The following is a 22,303-nucleotide window of genomic DNA, read 5'->3' as shown; positions in this document are numbered from 1 at the left end:
TGAAATGTCCGGCCTTCCAGCTGAAATGGAGATTTTGATGGGCTCTACCGCAGAGTTTGACTCTCTGTTCGTGCCTATAGGTTAGAGGTCTGTGCAGTTTAGGTAGGGTGGAGATTTTCTTTTTGATGTAAGCATCCTGAACTCAATCAGAAAGTGGTAGGCATTGCCTAAGTACTTTGAAAAGTGGTTGGGTTAAATGCTTGCTTGCCCCTATGGTTCTTGTGGCTGTGAGGGCCAATAAGCACTATACTAGTTAAAACATGCACACTGTAACATTAGTCACCATAACATGAGAAAGAACAACATGTTTAGATATCATGCCAAGCTCCAGGCCACACTGCACTGTGGAGTTTAGTGCTTTCCCTGATTTAACACATTTGACTCGATCCACTGGCTAATTACCAAGCCCAGGATGAGCTGATTTAGGTACGTACTAAATTCTGCAGCACTGTGGCATTCCAGGGCCTGAATTTGCCACCCCCGGTTTAGAGGACCTGACTCAAGCTCCTAAATAAAGCACAAGTCCTTAAAGTAATAAATAACTTGGAGGTTTGGATGGGCGCCACTTTTAGAGATGTCTGGATTCCTTAAATTCATGTTTCGCAATTCTGTCTTTTCCCTGCCTCCAACATATTTGACTGAGCATGTTTGTAGAAAACCAACAGAAGTTAATATGCTGTCTTTCACTGACTTCACTGATTGTCATAGCTAAATGTTGCTGTGCCTTTCTTTCACTTTTGTGTTAAAAATCCTTCACAGTGAAAAAGATTTATAAACAGCATGTGTTTGTGCACATCAGGGAAAGTAAAGATGATCAGAAAAGGGGACATATTACAGACCAGGCCATTGGTGCCAGTGCCCAGAGGCCTCTGACTGCTGGGGTCCCTGGTTGGCCTAAGACCACAAGGTCTGAGGTGGCTCAGATACAATCCACTGCACATGACTTTAGATGAACTAATAGCTTTTATACCATGCAAACAAATAACTAAATAAAATAAATAAATGTAGAAATGTTATCTGTTCTCAGGCCCCTCAGGTTTCATATTATTATTGACTTGTGGGATTATGTTGTTGCTATTCAAATAGATGTTTCACACGGTGTGTGATAGTGATGTTAGTGTTTATCCACCATGACAAAAATCACAAAAATCTTCAAATCTTGCACAAAAAGCACAACTTTTATGGTAAGATATATAATAATGCTCATAAAAACAGCTCATTCAGTAGCTTTTCAAAACAATAAAAATAAACTTACTTCAGGATTTGCTCAAAATGCAAATAAACGTAATATTGTTTAATGTGGAATTCCTTTAATTTTTCAAGTTATGTATAATTGAATCGTTGAGATGTAAACAAAGTCATGCAGATTGGTCTGATGTGAAATAGTTAATCTTATAGAAACCTACCAACTCAGATTTCTGTACAGTGGTGATGATAAGAAGCAGGTATAGTGATGTGTACAAATGCAAATGTATGCATTTTATTTATTATGCAGAATGAACATTTGTGTTTTTCTGAGTCTTTTTATGTAATGTTGAAGATGGTTAAATAGCTGTTTTTTGTGGGAAGTCCTATTTTGCCTTACAATGTCCTTCATGAATGGCATGGATATATGTTTTAAAAATGTTTTACAGTTAAATCATATCGCTTATCCACTAAAAAAGCATCATAGGTGATGGATTTTTAACTATTTTTTGTGATTATTTACTGTTAGGGAGCTTTTAGGGCCCTTAAACTCTACAGATGTCTGGTTCCCATCACCACCACTGTGAACAAATCTGACTCTGAGGTTCTCTAGAACGAAGCATCTCATATCAAATCACTCTGAATGACCTTGCTTAACCATTTAATCATGCTGAATTTTTCCGCTGATTTCGAGCACTTAGTAAAATTACCCTTTAATCTCAGTTTTCTGGTCTTTTTTCAGGTTTTTTGTAAGTGCTGTTGGTTGTAAATCTATTTAATCTTTGTCTTATGTTTTATTATTAGTTAATCAGAGAAACGGACGACCTTTTTCAGCTGCCCCAAAATCTCACTATATTGTTAAATTAACTAAAAGTTATGAGGAAAAAACTCCCAATACGCCTCTAAAGGCCAACGCGACAGTACACATTACTAACGATGTGGCGCCATCGCGTGGTCATCTCGCGACACTGCAGAGCGAGAGGAATTTGAGCAAGATTGAATGAGGAAACAAGTAACTTTGAGTATTTTACGGCGTGTCCTTGCAAGACTGCTCGTTTTTATGGTGGTCTCAGGCATTTTAATGGACTATGAGGCAGTTATAAACACATGTTAATTCAGTTCAGCATATTTGCGGTGTTGGTGTGGCTGACTGGCTTGGCTGCTGGACAAATAAACTGTAGAAAAAAAGCGTAGCCTGGAGGCTTAGCATGATTCAACACGTCCTGCAGAGAGCGAGAGATTTCTGTAGACAGACTTGTCGATGCCAGAGGCCCGTCAGAAACCTCCTGGTGAGCTTGAAAGATATCGTTACTAACCTACACACAAATCTAGAAATCTAGTGGCTATTTCTTTTTTACTATGTAAAAAGACTCCAGAGCGCTGGTCCGGTTTGACTGGCTTGGCTGGATGGTCTCCATGGTCTCCTGTGGTCAGGCTCAGGTGAGTTGAAGGGGCGTTGTTGGTGGTGCGGCTGGATTTCAGAGGCGTGGGCCAGAAACGCGACCACAGGACACAGAAGGCGGAACGAAGTCCTCAGCGGGCTCCTCTCTCTTCGCACCACGCTGAGCGGCTGAACTGAAAAGTGGAAACGGGTGGGTGGAGAAGGGACGCGGTGAAGCTCAAGCTCAACAGCTCTGCAGCACGGCAACTAACGCAGAAAACGGCCTTCTTCGACTGAGGTAAGTTAGCGATGCGAGCAACAAGTCTGAACAAAAGTTGCTCTCTCGGTTTCAGTTGAGGTTGCTGCTGTTGGTGTGTGTAAAGGCCGCTCCAAGTGTGATAACGAACAAGCAACACCTTGGTGTGCTGGGTGTTCTGCTAAAAGTAGCCACAGGCTCTTGTGAAGTAGTCCGCTCGCTCACCTGTCCACGCTAAAGCTGCAGTGTGTCACTTTCAGGCCGTTAAGTCTTCTAAAGTGTCTGTCTGTAGGTAACGTGTTTTTTCCCTTGCAAACACTGACACAGTCACTCTCGGACAGAAACGGACAGCAGCCGGTTGATTTTCTGCTCGGCCCATGATTGAACTGACTGATCGTTTGTGACCGCATCCACTGTTTTAGCCTTGGGTTGAATTTGATATGCAAGTTGTTGAGGAGCTCACCAGGAAACTCATGGTGCCTGAAGTGCGTGGCCAGTGCTTGGACTTTGCTCTTGGAGTGGCTGTGGCTGTGAGGAATAAGTTGTCAGGTATGCATGACTCAAAATGTAAATGTAACCGAGGCCTATCCTATACAGTGTGCTCTGTCTATAGACATGGGCTGCTTACAGTTTGATATGGAATCATATGCTGGGCTACAATACATGGACCTTGTTTTTAGGGATGCTCTGATATAGGAATTGTGGACCAATGCCAATGTTTTAGATTTATTACTTTAATACCACACTTGTGCAAAAGTCAGCCACTTCCTTTATTTCATTTCCAGTCAAAACGGAACGGAACCAGAAAGTACAAGGTAGTACAAGATAATCCACTTGAAGGGGAAAGTCAAAGGAAAGTGAAGAAACAATACAGAAAAAAAAACGATTAAGCGAAAGAGAGAAAATGTGATTCCTAACAGCCGAGCAGGACCTGGCAGCCCGCCAGTGCTGTCCCCATCAGATAAACAGAACTCTCATCTTTAAGAGAGAGGAGAAAATCAAGCTCCACTTTTTTCAGATCAGAAAAAGTCCACAGGTATTTCTGTCCATCTTTCCACTGTGGGAAGATGTCGTGTAGCTGTCGAGAAGTTGTAACTGAGAAAAGGAAATGGACAAAAAGAAGAAAGGGCTTAATTCACCAACTGTTCTTCATAAGAAAGTTTCTTTTTAAAACCCATAAAGATTCTGACGTTCACCAGTGTTTTAGTTGGGATTTGTTCTTGAGTAAGAACAGAATCTACACACTCGAGCACAAAGATTAAGAACATGGTTTAAGAACCTGTCATGAATCTGACGTAGACTTTTTCTTAGAACCTTCCTCAAGCTAAGTAAAAACGTAGGAGGATATTGGGGAATGAGGCCTAAAGTTTGCAAATCAGAGAAGCTGCTGGTGCCAGAGTCCAGGCCTCAGCATCACTGAACATGTTTGGGATTACTTGGCTTGTGAGAAGCAGAAAATGTAAACTCCTAAGACTCAACGTTGGATATGTGGCAAAAAAGCCCTGCAAATTTCTTTAAAAAAACAAACAAACAAACAAACAAAAAAAAAAAACTGAAAGCAAGTCTCCCAAAAAGAACAGAAGCTGTTTACTCCAAGGCCCAACAACAAATAGTTATTTCTTTTTAATTATTTGCTCTGCCAAGTTGCTTAAAGGTTAGAAAATTTCAGGTGAGAAACTTTTGCTTCTTTTAATGTTAATAGAACCAAAGGCTTAAATCGACTTGTTGAAGGGTGGAACAGAAATACACTTCATGTTCGAGTCTGTCCTTGGCTTTGAACCAGCAAGCTTCATACCTCAGTTCATCCACCACTGCTGGGCCCGCTTACTTGATCTGGTAGACTTGACAGGTCTGACCAAATACAAGAACAAGGACAAAATAGTCTGTTTATGTTTGAAGCTGGGTTGTTGTTGTGCTGTGTGAGAAGTCTTGAGGAATTGTGGATTTGATGAGATGTGTTGAAGTGCGGTGTTTTGTGAGGATGTTCCATGCCTCAGACCGAGCGGGCACCACTCCAGTGCGTGTTGGAGCTTGCCGAAGGATGCTAGCAGAGAGGAAAATATCAGAGGCTGTTTACTTTAAAGAATAAGAGGACTGTCAGCATACTCTAGAGCTGTGTTCGAAATCCCTCCATATTAGAGAAATGTTGCACTATTCAGAGTGTCAGCCATGTTGTAGTGTTTTTGAATTCTCAACGATAGATTAATTATTCAGTTCTACTGGCAGTTTATTATATAGGTACAGCTGCAGTGAATAGTATACAAGTTAGCAGAGCATGTACTCTGAGATACTGTAAATACCTACTGTACTTAATGTGATCATAGATTCTTCCAGAACTTTGATAAATTGTTTGCGGGATCAAGAGGTGCGATTTAAGTGGTAGACATTCAGCCACCTTCAACACCACCAATACATAAAAATGTATCACTTCATTAGTGATTATTTTCCCACAAAGTATACAAAACTGAAGAGATTAAGATTTATTTTGCTGTGAGGAGTGGTGGTTACATATCAGGCATTTTAAAATGTTTATCTTCAGAAGGTACACTTTGATTCATATTTGAATGAGTAACAGTTCACAATGCTCAAAGGTATCAAGCTCAGAAACATTATTTGACTGCTTCTAAGGCTGTTTGAATAATTGTATGTGAAAGAACACGACAGCTAAGAAGGGCTGGACAATGTGACGATATTTATCATTATCGTGATAAATACATCACAATATGTTACAATGTGCTTTCTGAGTATATCTTGCATATTGTCAATACTTAACGCTAACACGTTTCATTGCATAGAGAGCATAATCCTGTTTAATTGGATTTTATGTAGCACAGTATGTGAAATGTTGAATAAAAATTGTTGTCATAGTTTTTGATTAGTATATTTAGATGTGTCACTACTGGTCAGATGTCATAAAAAAATAAATATTGTGACGTTTTGTGTATTATGAAAATTGCTTAAAATATTAATATTATACATACTAATAATATTAATATTAGTCTGTGTTTGACTCCCCGGTCCAGGGTGACCAAGGTCCTTTTGTGTGGAGTTTGCATGTTCTCCCTGTGTCTGGACTGTGGGAGGAAACCCACATAGTGACATGCAGTCAGGCCAACTGGATATGCTAAATTGCCTTGAGGTGTGAATGTATATGACTGTGTGTATGCCCTGTGATGGACTGGCGACCTGTCCTGCCTTCCGCCCAATGAACGCTGTGATAGGCTCCAGCACCTCCCGCGACCCAGGAGGATAAGCGACCTAGAAGATGAATGAATAAATGTTAATATTATGTTTTTGCCATGTCACCCACCCATGCAACAAAGAATACACATTTTGGCTGTTTTGACCGATAGCCAATTAGTGTAATTAGTTTAATCACGAGTCTGAAATCAAGAATGCGACCCACAAGAATATCAGTTATAAAACTTTAAAATCTAACACCTGACGAGCTGAGCCACTTCTGAAACCATTGTAAAACACTTGATATATACACTCATATGTGTGCAAACATTGGCTGAATTCGATGTTAATGCCCCAGTGTATTAAAAGAATGTTCCTTATGTGAACCGTGATGCAAAACTAAAAATGTAATGAAATGAGTGACATACAATGATGGGCTACAGGAAGTTTACCACGTATTATTAGCCCAAGTTAAAATGAACATAACTGCCATGATGAGGGCTAGTTTTGTCTCCGTGTATCTCAGTACCTCTTGAAAGTAGTTTGGCATGTCCTTCTATATAATCTTGCACACTGGTTTGCGTCACATTTGTCTTATCACTTGTGGATGTTTACTTATATGTGGTGCATCACTGTAGTTACGGTCTGCAACTCCACTTCATCTTTTTGGTAGCTGTATTTAGTGGAACCAGTTGCCTTCAGTGCTCTCATGCATACAGTTTAAAAGCACTCCACAACTTGATAAACGTCCTGTTTGAATAAGAACTGTTGTTTGTTGGAAATTAAATGAAATTAGGCTTTTTTTTAAATGATAGCATTTGTCAAACAACTAGCAGTTAATCAGTTAACCATGTACATCCCTAATGACAGTATGGCATATAGGCTGAACCGATGTGGTCAGTATTTTTATGTACGTATATCGGCCACAAAGGTACAGTAAGGTAAACAGCATTGTTAGTTAAAAACCCGTTTACCGAAAAGGTTTTAAAATGATTGGAAAGTAGTCATATAAAAATTAATGTCTGAGACATAAAGCAATACAAATGTCATAAATGGACCTCGGGGAGAAAAAAAAAAGAAAAATGTAGGATATGGGCTCATTAAGCCCCTCGTGAATTAAGTCAGGTCTACAAGGGAAGTGTGCAGTGTGGTGGTCCTCCAAGAGTGGAGCTGGAACAGTGTGTTGAGAATTTAAATGGAACCATTTCATGCCTGGTGTACATGCTTGGAGTTCATTGTACTAGCTTGAACATTTGGCCCATTGTGTGTTGTCTTCAGCTTACGGAGCCATCTCAGTGTTTCCGCAGTCAGCTGTCTGATTGTTCTAAATGGCAAATAGCGTTCGGTTGACTTTTGCTGAGATGGCTAAATGTCACAGAGGCAATTTTGCTACATGCTGGTGTTGTAAACCATCCATTTGCAATGTAACAATTGAAGGGAAATATTAATCTGCTCCCCAGGCCTTGCAGTTTGCAGTTTATGTTCCAACTCAGCCTTGGTTGAGGTGCAGCCTAAAGGCTTCTTTTCGTGCCAGTCATCAGACGAAGGTTAAGGACAGAATGCTATGCCAAAGCCACAAGCTGTTTATTGTCAATCATTCTTCTTCTCTAGGTATGTGTGTGTACTGAACAGCTGTAAACTTTAACTGAGTTCTGAACCATAACTGTCTACAACCCTTGAACACCATACATTATTTCTTAAATATGTGGAGAACACTTGTGTTTAAAAGTAGCCTGTCTGCTAACACCTCAAAAGAAGAAGTGATTTGGGGAAACTGAGAAGCAGAGACAGCAGGGCAGTACATTTGTAAATAACAGAAAAGATAAAACTCAGTGCATGCCCGGTGCTCTCAGGCTCCAAATCCTCAAGAAATATACTTTGAGATATTCAGCTTTATTAATGTGTGTATCTTGTTGATTTTTTTTTTTTGAGGCTCACTCTGTGTTCAACTGAAATAATTTTTCATAATGCAGTTATTATCTATCAGGTTGCATCTCAGAAAGCCAGATTTACCGTTGTTGGACGTCAGAAGCAGCACATAAGCAAAAACCCCAAAAGTTTCCTAGCGTTGTGGCTTTCAAAGCATAGCTTAATAGCTGCTGGTAGTGAGCATGTATGAGCTGTGAGCTGTCACAGAGTGACTATAGAGTGGTTGGGTTAACCACGGATAGAGGGACGCATTCATGTGTCCTAGTTATTGACCGACCCCTTTGCCATCCTCATTGGCTTCAGGGGCCTTGCAACATTTTCACACTGGGGGAGGGAGGATGGAGGGTGCTGGCGGGCTAGAATTCGGTGGCTTTTGTGTAACTGAATTATACCTTGCTTCTGAGCACATTTGTGGTTTACTTTTGGTTCATTGCTTCTTGATTTCTATTAGCTTGTGAACAATTAGGACATATTTAGTTGCCTACTGCTGTTGAGCGATTCTTGTGTGGGTCCACAATTTCATCGGTCCTCCCATTCTACATGATAAGACTCTGAACATAAAAATGATATTTTCACACAGGCTTTAGAAAATAATGTGAAAAATGAGATATGAAGCCACATGTTGAAAAATAGGGTATTTGCGACAAGTGGGTTATCATTGCTTTAAAGCAAGCCAACTGCTCACAATCAGTTTTGCACTAATGGTTTGGCTAAAAGTGAAATTTACTCAAATTTCCCTGAATGTAGTCAATAAGCCAAGATGTGTTTGGTCTCTGAAGCTTGTTTCTTCATGCACTGGAGAAATGAGGGTAATGTAGCTAACAAGTATTGGGAGTTTTATTCAGATGATTTATCTGTATTAATTTTTTTTGTCTCTTAGTTTAGGAGGTGTGCAGTCGTATAAGGATAGTAAAATAATTCAGAGGAAAAATAAAATTTGCCAGTTATAGTCACTAATTCTGTCAAGACTTACTGGTCTAGAAAGTCATCTAATAAGACTGTGGGTGGTGGGATGGGAGTGTGGGTATACAGATTAATATGTACAATCTTTTGTTGTGTATACAAGGTTTGATCTTGTTTGCATGTTTATATAATAGTGAGAGACTGTTTAGCTGCTTAACTGTTAAATGAAGTAAAAATAAATTTCTGTGTTAATATGAAGCAGATAGCAAAAGAGAAATACATCACAGTAAAAGAAATGTTACATAAGGGTATCAGTAAATTTATACAGTTTGGAGACTGTTAATGTAAGGTTTACTATCTCTAGATGATGACACCTGTGTTGACAATAGGTTGTCATTGTGCAAACTGCATGCCTATACCACCACATACTTGCCTCAAAAGAACTAGTTTGGTTCCACTCTGACATTTGTTAGTGGAAGAAAGTGTTTCACACTAATTATTTGTCATTTTTTCTGTTTATTAACTTTCTCTAAAAGGTTCCTTCTTTTTTTCTCCTGCAGAAAATTCTGCATTGTGATCTGGCCTCCTACTCATGGCACCGACTCTGCGGGTCTTCATTCAATGCTAACCCTTCCTCTCATGCTCTTAGTGCCATGACCTGCTTGGATGGCATCCCCCTCTCCTTCCACTTGGACCCCACTGAAGAGATCTCTGTGTGGCTCTCCAGTCTCCACTTGCCTCAGTATGCCTCCAGCTTTACCCAGGCGGGGTACTGCACCCTGGGAGACTGCAGGGGTCTGACCGAGGAGAAGCTCCTGGACATGGGGCACTTCCCCACAGGCCATCGGCGGAGAATACTCCGCAGCCTGGAGGTTTTCATGGGTGGGGAAGGATCTGAGGGGAGGAAGAAACCTGTCCCTTTACCTAGAAATATTTTCCTTAAGGATGGCAAGAGAGTAGTGAGATGCGAAGGTTCACAGAAAAGCAGCACTGCAGAAAACAAAATCCTGTCCGGAACGCGGAGTCTTCCTGCAAGGACTTGTGAAGAGACAGTGACTAATGATGACTCAGGTGGACCAATCACACAGTTTTCTACAGGTGTCCCCCACACACTTCCAAGGAGACTACCAAAAGTGGCTTCCTCAGGCTCCAGCTCTACCTCTTTGCACAGCAGCACCGAATCACTGTCACTTTCCTCCCACTCTGTACCTTCTGATTGGGAGAACTCAGAGGAGCCTGCTTTTTCCACAACAGGGCATATTCCAGATGTGAAAGGAGACTTCCCCTCAGAAGAAGCCCTCAAAGCATTTCAGGGAGAGATGGTGGATAACGATATATATGAGAGCTCTTACACTGTTAAAAATATTGGCCCCAGAAAAACTCACTCCTACAGGTTACGACACCGGCCTGTGCCAGAAATCCCAGAACGCACCGTCATACCGTCACATGACTGGTAGGTCAAAAGCACTAAGCATTCCGCCTCTGTAAATATACTATATTTTAATGCCTGTGACATGAGTATCAGGCCTATGGAATCTGGTCGAAAAATAATTAATTCATTTTTGTTAAATTATATTTTTATAAAAAAAAAAGCTAACATTCAGTTTAAGGAATTGTTTGTGAAAAAAAAATCTAATTTGCACAATCTTGTACTTACTTCAGATGTATCTAACCAAGACATGTTTGGTGTCCAGATTTTCCTTCTTTACTCTGAAATTGGCGCCAGAAGTCAACAGTCACCCAATGTTTTTACGTAAACACATGCCCAAATCTTCTTCACTGTAAGTCATACAGTTGGCTGAACTGCATTGGTAAGTGACCTTAATGAAGCCCTGTATGCAGTGTATTTACGGAAAACATTAGGGTGACCATTGACCCGTAATATTTGTTAGCCGCTTTAGCCTCATAGCTCTAGCAGTAAATTAAAAGAGCACAATTTGGACATAAAACATGTCTTAGATGATTAACTGCATATGGGAAAGTGGAAAATTGTGTGTAATTGTTTTTTTACTAGATAACTGATTTCATTTTTTAAATAAAAACAGCTGATGCAAGCCAAAATGTATATGTTAAGTTAACACATTTCGTTAATATTGTGTCCTTGAAAGGTAGGAGGCTGAAACTTTAGCATTTGCTGAGGTATGGCATTCACTATCAGTCACTACGTTATCCTACTTAGTTACTATAGCTTTAATTAAAAGTTGATAGTGTATGAACTTTAGCAATGTAGGTTCAATATAGATTCACTCTGATTATGTCTGAAAAAGCCTGAAAAATATTTACAGCAGACCACTATAAACATTCCAAAGGCAATGTTACAAAAACCAGTAGATTATAGGGCATGAAGGAACAATATCAATTAATAATTAAAAAGCCTGTTGCCTGCCAGACTAAGATGAGTTTGAGGTTATGCATGCTTTATAAATATTGGATGATTCACTAATATACTCATATTTGTGTTTCCACTTATGAATGTTCTTTAATGTCTTCTTGAGGTTGTATGTACGTTTTATTCTGCACTTGTGTGTCGTATTATGCACACTGCTACACTGGAAAATTGAATTTCCCTTTGAAGATCAGTAAAGATTATCTTATCCTCATGCATAATACACTACTGCTGATTTTCACCTTCATAGTGCGCGTAGACATTACCTTTGGTTGCGTAAACAGGAATTGCATTCCGTGATTAGAATAGACTAGTATAAGGTATTTGTTATTCCCTGGAGTGTATTTCTCTGAAGAATCTAATCATTATCTTAGCCTCATACTTACTTCAGAGCCAGCAACTAGTTTATCCTCTAGCTTATGACTCTGCTGATGTGAACCAGTGAGGACTAAGAAACTGATGCCTGCTGTATGTGTTTGTGAGTAACTATATCAGTCCTCTTACTAATCCACAGGAGTGTGTGTGCGAAAACCAGCACTGAGCAGCAGAGTGGTGCTGAGGCCCCCAGCGGCCCAACCGGAAGACAGAAAGGTACGCTCAACTTTATTTCTGCTTTATTTGCTTTTTATTTAAGAAATATTTCTTTTTATGATTCAGCTGTGCCATTGTTTAGCCCACTGAAAGAAAAGATGGTTTGCGATATGTCATGGGAGGAAGAGAGGGGGCCAGTTCTGTTGCTGTCTCTACGGAAACCGCTTCTCATCTCCTCATGCATGGAGAGGCCTAGTTTGCCAAACTCTGAAAACTATATAAAGTTGTGCGTGGCTTTGAAACACTTCTGTGGCTCTGTGTTTTGGGCCATGTGGATGCATGAATAAACGTACAGGGAGAGGTTTTTTCCATTTCCTGCAGGAACCGTTCTGAAATTGTTTGTGTGAGACAGTTGCTATAGAGGCTGGGGCAACTGGGAATTTGAACTGAAGCTGTCTGCAAGTGGACTGGTGTATTTCTGTGTCTTAATATTTTTAATATACAGATACAGTCTCCTGTTTCGTCTTAAGCTCTGGAGGATGAGGAATGAGAGAAAATGGGAGGAATGTAGTGAAAGAAACAAAGATGAAAGTGCAAATGGATGGAGGCTTAGTTAAAGGAAGTGCAGTATGTGAATTATGGTATTTACTGAGAATTGGTTTAATCATTTTAAAATGTATATAAATAATTATAAATTGTAAAATGAATATTACAGTAAATTTTATCCATTTACCCATTACATAATAATTTTATACCCTATATGGCCAAAAGTACATGGACACCCCTCCTAATTATTGCATTCAGGTGTTTCAGCCACCCTCATTGCTAACAGGTGTATAAAATCAAGCACATAGCTGTGCAATCTCCATATTCAAACATTTGTAGTAGAATAAGTTGTACTGAAGAGCTCAGTGACTTTAATCGTGGCACTGTCATAGGATACCACATTTGCCACAAGTCAGTCTGCTTTATCAGCCCAGGACAAGTGTAAATGCTATTAGTGTGAAATAGAAGTGTAGAGGAGCAACAACAGTTCAGCCACAAAGTGGTAGACCTCACAGACTCACAGAGTGGAGCCACCGAATGCTGAAGCCCAAAAAAATCGCCGGTGTGTCAGTATTGAACACTCTTGCTCTGTTTCTACCATTTACTGCCATCTGAGTGTATACCATCCACACCACACTTAGCTGTTTCTTTTCTTTTTTCTTAAGTTTCTGTATAGTGTATAATTAAGGCTCTGTCGAATCAAGAAATTTCAACATATAAAATATTGAAAAGTCAAATCTGGACCTTCGAAATTGGATCAGACCTGAAAATGTGTTTTCGTATTACCCTTATAATGAAATAATTGGATAATACAGAGGACAGTGCAGAGAGAAATGGAAGGGAGAAGTGAGAAGTAAAGTGAGAGTGTGGTGTGCAGTTGGAAGGTCAACTGCAGATAATGATAAATGATGACACCGATCTAAAATGACTCCTGTGCCACTGGGCTAAATGATCTGATACAGTGTCTGTCGTAGATAACATACTGCAGTCTAGATCAGACCCCCTCTGGTCTGCCCTTATCTAGCAGTGGGGTCCTGTCTATTAGCTGTGTATCTATGAGCGTGTCCGTCTAGGGGGAGCAGTCTGGAATTTCTGCTGCCCCTTACTATCACTGTGGAGATATGGTGGTCATTTGTCACCTTGACAACCAGTCACCCAAACCGCAGCCTCTCTGCTAGGCTTTCTGTACGTTCTCCTCTCCTTCTTCGTCTCCGTGTCCTTCTTCTTTTTCTTCATGTCGTCCTCTTTCCCTCTTCCTGCATCTTTCTTTCCATTCTGGCTGTATTTGCACCCACGTATAAATCCATTCGTTTTGTTATAAATCATTTATATGTCTTTCTATTGCTGATGGAGAGAAAGAGAAAAAACAAGTAAACACAGGTTTACTTTTTAATGCTGATTATTAGTGATCTGTTTATACATGTTTATTTGTGTATTTCAGCCCCTCTTCAAAGGACACTGACCCCAATCACTCCCTATGGTGAGCTTTACCTCTACAACAAAGACAGTGCAGAAGACAAACTAGTAAGTGTGCAAATAACAGTTAAACATTGTATGGATAGTCCAGTTTCTTTAATAAATTTGCTTTAATTTGAACTACATTACCTTAGTTTAACTTCAGTGAATGGACAACACCATGGATATTTGCTTTAGGTCCTCTTTATTAGACTGTAGCTGAATATTGATTTTCACTTTTAAATCTTCACAGGTATTATGTATAAACCCTTGTCCCATTAAGTCAGCCAGTGAAATCATTTTTCAGTTCAGTGCTACATTGTCTGTTTTTCCATTGTACTCATACCCACTTCCTTAAGTTTAATTGATGTCATAGTTTCAGTAATGTTTTGACGTTGGCCATAAATGTCGCTGCAGAACCATTTCAGTCATTTCTGTTTACACTTGTACACGAAGCATTCATAAACGATACAGCAATGCTGGTTAATGCATTTATTTCTTTACTTGAAGGACATGGGAGCAAAAGAAGTGTTCAAACAAGAAGCAAAGGAGAAGCTGAAACAGAAGAAGTCGAGGTAGTGCATACAGCTCGTTTTACACCCAGCTCTTATGTGTTAACCACATTTGCGCCGCTGCTTTAGTTTTACTCTTGAGATGTACGTCGATGATAAGAGAATTTTTAGACAGACGCTCATGTTTAAGAGGTCCTGTGATAATATATTTAAAATATATGGGATAGAATGCTAGTTTTTTCTGTTTGACATTCATTTAATTTAACCTTCATTTAATAATGTTATGTTTTTTTGCATTGACCTCACTCATTCTAATGAACCTCATTGGAAAAAAAAACACACACATACGCACTCAAGCTTCCTCTCTCTCCCCTTTAAAAATATACAGGAAGCATCACACCAGGCAGAAACAGAAGGTGACGGAGAGTGCGAACAGGCCAGACTTTTCTCGTCGGGGCAACACTGCTGTCCCCGATGATGATTATTCGCTGATTCAGCCATCCCTGCCGAGTCAGGACGTGGCCATTGAAAGTTCTTCAAATACAGCTATGTCTCCTAAGCTTCTCCCACAAACTCCACCGCCCCTTAAGCCCCTCCCACAGACTCAACCACCTGCTAAGCCCCCTCCACAGAATCCAAGACCATTGGCTGGAGTTCATCCACCAGTGGATGTGAGGGCCATCTACAGTGAGCCAGTGGACGCTCTCTCTGGACTAGTGAAGCACACATTTCCTGCTCACAGTGAAACAACTATCTCACCGTACGCCTGCTTCTATGGAGGCCCCAAAAGTTCTGTCAAAATGGGCTGGCTGGACAAGCTCTCTCCTCAAGGGTGAGGAATAAGCCTGGCTGATATGTGCTTTTCTGCTCTTTTGCCTTATGACTTAAATCCCATTTTGTATTGTTACTGTCATAACAACCTTGTATCTTAGACATGATAACTTGACAGGCAAAGGAAGCACATAACTATCTATGTCTTTCCTGTTTATTTCTTTCCCTACACTGAGGTCCACGTTTGTTTATTTCTTAGAACTAAACAAGCTTTTTGTTTTTTTTTGCTGTGACTTGAAGACTGATATACAGTGCTGTGCAAAAGTCTGTGACACATAAGCACATCGTTTAAAATGATTGCTCTTGGTGATGTGTTTTTTGCCAGTAAAAACACTAATAGATGCACATAAACAAATACAGTTAAACATAACAAGAATTTCTTATTTTGTTGACATGTTGAGCTAGTTTATAGAACAAAGTTTGATTTGAGATATGAATCTGTTAAATTCCATCCCCAACACGCTTGATTTAACTTGAAGTACTGATTAGCCAAACTGGGTGTTGGAAGATTTAATTCTACATTTAATACTGGACTGTCACAAGGAGACGTGTGGAAATGTTTGCACGACCACACTGAGATATATAAAATAACTAATTATTGTATTAATGTTATTTATATTTATTCCAAAGTTAGTGTTTTTTTCTGAACACATAAACACTTACAGGTTAGGTTCAATTTAGAAATATAAATCACATTTTCTCCAGTGCGTAATACTTTTACAGAGTACTGTATGTAAATATCCTGTGTTGGCTGCCCTGTGTTTTGCCTGTGTTTGAAAACTGTTTAGGCTGAAATACCCAGAGCCTAGCCAATTCCTGTTTCTCCCATTATATCAAAAACATGACTGCAAAACGATAGAGGGCACCTGTGAACAAGTCTGCTATGAATGGGGGTGAAAGGAGCTAAAAACAAAAAATGTAACTTATTTCTAGGCATTTATGAGGGAACATTTAATTTTGGAGAGTAGAAGGATATATTCCATTTTAAAAAATCTATCTAGCTTTAAACTAGCTCACAAAATCTCTTTCTACAGCAAAAAGATTTTGGGCAGATGCATGCTAGCATTACTACTACTGAGTGCTGATTGGTTGGTGAGCTGATCAGCTTATTGACTGAGTGAAACAATTTGCACCCACTAAAGTTGTGAATGTACATAAGACACAGATAGAAAGTCCTATAACTGGAGTTCAAAAGCACTCAAAAATAGGCCAACAGTGTTATATATATTTTATGTTGGTCTATGTTGAGAAAATGACTGCATTTTTCAGTATAAAAATGGTTAAGCATGTACAAACCACTGATTTACACAAAAGCTCCACAAGAGCTCATTCATTTTGGACTTGCGCCAGACAAACCTGGAAAATACTACTGAGTGGCATTTCTTCTCACTAGAAATTCATTGTGAATGGGTGGGGCCATACTGTTTTAAACTTTACTGATTTTGAACCTTTGCCATCGGTCTGTTCGTCATGAAACGTTCACTAAATATGACCAAAAGAAAAAATGTTATATTATGAAATTATATTATGAAATTATGAAAGTGTTTACTGAAAGCATCACAATCAACGTGTGGTTGATAATCAGTTGAATCTTAATAGTATTTTGGTCACAATGAATCAGTGCACACTCTAGACCAGGGGTGCACAACTTCAGTCCTGGAGGGCTTGTATCCTGCACAGTTTGGTAGTGTCCCTACTCAAACACAGCCCTAAACCTGGCAATTAAGAGATGAGTGTATTCAGGTGTGTTTTAGCAGGCAAATTACCAAACTGTGCCTCCAGAACTGAAGTTGCACCCCAGTTCTAAACAGACACGCTCTAAAGTTAGTCCTAAAACTAGCACACTTTCATTATGGATCTGATTTCTGAGAAAGAATTAAATTAGCAAGTGGTTGTGCAGAACAGTGGGTATCAAACGAGTGAGTGAAACTGGTTATAAGCTGCTTATGTACACTTTGTATTCATTGGAACCCATCTAAAGATTGCACGTGTTTTGTGGTGGTTTCTATATTTTATCTTCCTTAGAATAGAATTACTGCCCAAGGTTTGTTCACACCCAGCCTGAAACATACATGGTTAGTGATGCACTGTCATGCCAGGAAGTGAGCGATTGTAAATGATAACGAGATAGGGGTTGTAGGTCTGGTAATTATCATGTACAGGTGACATTTTAGTTACAGTTTCCTTAGCTATTATTAGAGGATATAAAACTAATAGCATTTCCCAGCATGCTCCTCCTTATCATGCTTTTGCTCTTGATATTCCACAATACAATATCATAATATTTTCACCATTTATCACAAGATCACAGATGTTCCTGATTACTGCAGTCTATTCTAAAAGAATGTCTTACAAGCCTAACATAGCCTGTTTTAACTGTTTTTTTTTTTGTTTTGTTTTGGTTTCTTCTCTTAAAATGATACTGGAGGAAATCCTGCATAGTGAGTCATTCCACTACCCGCTCATCTCGGGCCTGTCCGGTCACGTCATGAATTTTCATGAAAATAGACAGTTTAATTCATGCAACAATGCAGAATTTCAAAGCTGTGCTACATTCATTCATATATTTATTTGTTTGTTCATTTATATATTTATTTATTTGAGTCTTCCCCATCTAATTCTAAACTGTATATTCTGATCAGACATAGCTTTTCTTAATCAGGAAAAGTTTTGAAGAATAAAAATAAAAAAGAAGAAAATCTGACTGAACAATTACATATCATAGATGAAATACTGCAGTTTCACATAAAAAGAGCAAACTCCAATAAATTAGCCTGTTATGGACTTTTATTAATATGAAACATTGTTGTATTTTTACCCAGATAAAATTTTATCTCAGTTCAGTCATTCTAAGCAGTTAAACTCAATACTTAAGATGCAATTTAGAACTGGATGGGGCAAGCTTTAAAAAAAACCCCAAAACAAACAAACAAAAAAAAAACTATATTTTTTTACATATTGCATGAATCAAACAGAATATATTTATTTATTTACATAAATGGAAATCATGACATTTCTGGAAAGGCCCTGGGTGGGTTAGCATGGAATGACCTTAATGTACTAATATCATTGTGGCATTAAGGGGGAGTTTTATTGAATAGGATGTTCTCATAAATATAATCCTTGTTATAGTCATATGCAAACATTTGAGCGCTCCTGGTCAAATTACATGTTTTGTTGATTTTCTAAGTAAAAATAAGTGAACACATCCTCTACAGAGAGCACACGTCTGCACTTTTTAGTACACAATCACTGTTTATTTGCTGAATTTGGCACTTTGGAAAAGATAATAAAACATGAAATGTGGCCTGTGCAAAAGTTATGGTACATTATATACATTTTATGCTTTTTTAATATGCAAATAAATTGAATGTGTGGACTAAAATTTGCAGGAAAATGTTCTATTTAAGTTTTTGATTTTTACAAAGTTTCCATATTGTCACTTAGAAAATCAACTAAGCATGATTTGTTCATGTTTGTCCAGACTGTGTCTATTAATAGCTCCAAAACTAAAAATAGTGCGTAAACGATAGATCAGTCAACAGTGTCAGTTCAGTTCTGGCTAAGTAATGTAGATTCATCTCATGAAGATGCTGAGTCATTGTGAGTTTTGTGAACTTTTGTGAACAGTTTAAACTCAACGTAACAGGAACTCCATTTTTCACTTTCAGAAACTGCGTCTTTCAGAGAAGATGGGTCAAGTTTGATGGAGAGAATCTCACTTACTATAACAATGACAAGGTCAGTGTATAAGAATTGGCCTCAAGCACCTACCCATCTCTTTCTTTCCAGTGCCTAATTTTATGCACGCCCACGCTCCCCTGTAATATTTCTCATTCGGCCCTTGTGAATGAGTGTAGTTCCTGCTTCAGTGTGGTTAAGGACTGGGTGACGCGAGTAGGGACGCTAATACCCTCTTTCCCCTCCATGGTTCTTAACAATGCTTTGCTCTTTCTGATCTCCAAGAAGACCCTAAAGATGGTGACTAGGAGCTAGCACTTCCCCTCAGCCTTTTAAATTAGAACATGAGGCAGTTTCAAAGGCTCTAAAAGGCCTGAATATCCTCTATGATGACTTGCATGCTTTTTGCAGAGCAGGAAGTTCACATACGCAACTGCCCATCCATCCTTTTCAGTGCTTTTAGATATTGGCTCATTCTGTGAGGACAAAGCAGCACTGGTATATGCCAGTTAGCGAAGGAAGTGGAGGATGAAGGTGACACTGATAGGAGGAAAAGAGCACCACTTTTTCTCTGGTAGAGAAAAAGAGATGGAGGGGGTGGTGGGAAAAGGTGACATTACTCCATGCTAGGCTGAGCACCTGTCTGGACTGACCTGTTACGCTACTTTAGCCCTCTTTAGCTCCTGTAAATGAGGGTCATCAGCGGAACTGCTTCCTGCTTCCCTCAGCATCCCTCACTCCATCCTTTTTTCGCTGCCCCATCTCTCTGCGTCACCTTATTTCTCTCGCTCTCTCCCTCTCTTTCACCCTCTCTCTTTTTAAGAAGAAGCAGGGTTAGTGTTATGCTTAGCAGAGGAGAAAAGAAAGAAGAGGAAGCAAAGGGAGTAAAGAACATTGCAACTCAGCAACATTGTATCTCTCCAAGCTCTGGCTCTAAACTTTTTCGCTTTCTCCGTTTTTCTGTCTCCTTCAAAATAACATGCATGAAACTGCTTGAATGTCTTTGTAATTGTTCTTCTTTAATTGAACACCCACTTGCTGCCAATCTGTTTACATCTCTTTGCACAAATGTTTGTTTTTCTCTCGGCGCGTCAGTGTCTTGTTTGTTGGTAGTGCGGGTGTGCGTTTAGATAAAGTGTTTATAGGCGTCCGTGTCATGCCCTTCGTGTGCTAGCACTTTTATGTTCTGCTGTGGCAGCGAGGGCCAACATCACAGTCAATGACGTGAACTCCATGTGATGTAGGCTTGTTAATCAGTTGCTAATTATAGAGCAGCTTTGTCTCTCCCTCCTTTTCTCTGCCCTGTGGCCTTTTATTTATTGGGATGTGGACACACACAGCTGCATTAAGGATCTGTGTGTGTGTGTGTGTGTGTGTGGGTGGGTGGGTGGTTGGTTCTGCAGCTACAAAGTCCTTTGGGTGAGGGTCACTCAGGTCAGAAGAGGTTCTTGGGCTACCTTGCCATTACACTGTGAAATGCATCATGAACTTGGCAAAGAGCCAGTTTTGGCAACATCCAAATTGGGCCAGTCAGAATTGTGAAATATTAACTGACAGTTAATTGGCAGACAAAACTCTGAGTTAGCAATTTTATTGCCGTTCTAATTTAATTGTCTGTTTATTGTATGCAGCTATTAAAGTAGAAATTGACTGATTTAGCTAACTTGCTTTCTACCTGTCAGTACTTAGTAGCTCCCAACTGAGGACAGACACAGCTTGAGCTCAAATAAACAAACCTCACTCACTGCTGCCCTCTAAAGATGTTGTAGCACCAATCAGAAGTTAGAAGTTTTTACTGTTTTTATAAGACTATGTCGTGTCTGAGTAAATAGGCGTTCTGCTTTCTTTTGCTTACAGACAGTTCCTTCAGCCAGCTGATAAGTTTGATAATTTGCACCCAATTTACAATCTGTTTATTGTGACATAAACATATGTTTATGAAAGTTAGCAACTGTAGAAAACAAAAATAAAATAAAAATTATTTTAAATAGCTGCAGTCAGCTTGATTGATGCTACTTAGCTACTTCAGATAACTTATTTTTAGTCACTCTGAGTCATTGTGACTATAAGGCTGTCACAAAGTACTGACTAAGATATACCTTCCTGATTAATCTGCAAAGATTAGTTGGCAGTTTGCATGATGAAGGATGGGCTATATTAAATTATCCTACTGATATGTCTTACAGTAGCAGACAGGCTGATGGACAAATCCATTTATATTTCTTTGTTCTCAACTTTTTAAAAAAGTTCCTGTTTATTTTTTTTATAATTCTTTTTTAAAGTCTGTTTTTGTTTGCCCTCTTTTAAAGCTGATTTGTGGGTCTCTCTATCAATTATATAAGTTGTCAAGTAAAGTGGTTTTTAATATGGGCTTAACTGAAGAGTACTATGAAAAGTACAGTGGTCACCAACCCTGGCCCTGGAGATCTACCTTTATGCAGAGTCAAGAGCTGTTTCTCGGTGTGTGTTCTTGCATTCTCATGTTTCTGCTTGATGTCATCATCTGCTGCCCAAGTTGCATTTCCAGTAATTAAGAACACCAGTACCAAGAATGGTTAAAGTAACTGGATGTGTTCTTGATCTGCCCTGAAAACCAAGGATGACTTTCAAATGTGAGCGACCAGAAAGTCAAATCATTCACTGCGGCATCATAGCACCTGGCAGAGGATACTGACCCACAGCTGTACATTTATATGTTCTCTCTTTTTAAGTAAACAGTGCTCTTAAATCTACTTTAAAATGAGGAGAAAAAGATGTTAAAAAGAAATAGAGGCATTAGACCTTAAAGTTGTCAAGTCTTTGCTCTTTTAGTACATACAATGCCTAATTTGAAAACTTTCTCCTCAGCCTAGCTCTCCTCAGGATCAGTGCCTCAGCTCAGCAATGACGGCTGTAGCAGCACCTTTTCCCTCTTCATTTCTCCTACTCAGATTGTCCCATACCCTGCAGTTATATGAATTCATTCAAATTCCAGGCTTTTAATCACCGTTTATCCTGCTGTTGGCTCATGACCATTTTAACAGAATTACCGCAGCCATCACGGTGGTAGCTGATGAACACGAACGTTCATATCAAATTCTGTTTTGTCATTTTGTGTTGTACAAAAGAGTTTGGGATTCTGTGTTTAATATTGAAAATTTATCAGCTACTAAATAATAGCTTAATGCTGGTGAAATCAGACTCGTATATGTGTGTTCTCCGTTCTTGCTTCGTCATTCGTGCAAGGTAACAAGAATGTTCTTCCCAAGAACACAAATCCATTCTTCGCATTCTTGGTATTGACAAATGCCCTAGTTCCAACCACAATGTGCCAGACCTGCTCCAGCTTATCAACCAAGTCCCTGATTTGCTGGATCAGATATTGGAGTTAAGTAAGGGGCAGGGCAGCTTGTTGAATACAGGTTGGAACTAAACTCTGCAGGAAGCTAGCTCTCCAAGACCAAGGTTTGAGACCACTGGTTTATAAGGAGCCTGTGTACCACTCTTGTGATGATGCTTACACCAGCACTTCTGTGGGAATTTCGATG

The 22,303-nt window shown here is 39.3% G+C and overlaps 1 protein-coding gene across 2 annotated transcripts in view; it reads left to right on the top strand.

Moving 5' to 3' along the window:
- The first annotated feature begins 2,631 nt into the window (after positions 1 to 2,631).
- The window catches only part of zmp:0000000660 (arf-GAP with Rho-GAP domain, ANK repeat and PH domain-containing protein 2), a 115,714-nt gene continuing 96,042 nt past the window's right edge, over positions 2,632 to 22,303 (top strand). For both annotated transcript variants that reach the window (XM_036596401.1, XM_036596400.1), the window contains exons 1-7: positions 2,632 to 2,864; positions 9,395 to 10,287; positions 11,735 to 11,811; positions 13,739 to 13,821; positions 14,263 to 14,327; positions 14,653 to 15,096; positions 18,767 to 18,836. In XM_036596401.1, coding sequence (XP_036452294.1) covers positions 9,488 to 10,287; positions 11,735 to 11,811; positions 13,739 to 13,821; positions 14,263 to 14,327; positions 14,653 to 15,096; positions 18,767 to 18,836 — 1,539 coding nt within the window. In that variant the 5' untranslated portion in view covers positions 2,632 to 2,864; positions 9,395 to 9,487. The remainder of the gene's footprint in view (positions 2,865 to 9,394; positions 10,288 to 11,734; positions 11,812 to 13,738; positions 13,822 to 14,262; positions 14,328 to 14,652; positions 15,097 to 18,766; positions 18,837 to 22,303) is intronic.

The sequence above is a fragment of the Colossoma macropomum genome, unplaced genomic scaffold (assembly GCF_904425465.1).
Source record: "Colossoma macropomum unplaced genomic scaffold, Colossoma_macropomum, whole genome shotgun sequence".
In the NCBI taxonomy this organism is placed as follows: Eukaryota; Metazoa; Chordata; class Actinopteri; order Characiformes; family Serrasalmidae; genus Colossoma; species Colossoma macropomum.
The sequence above is the reverse complement of the archived record's forward strand: the minus strand, read 5'-3'. Positions and strand labels throughout refer to the sequence as shown.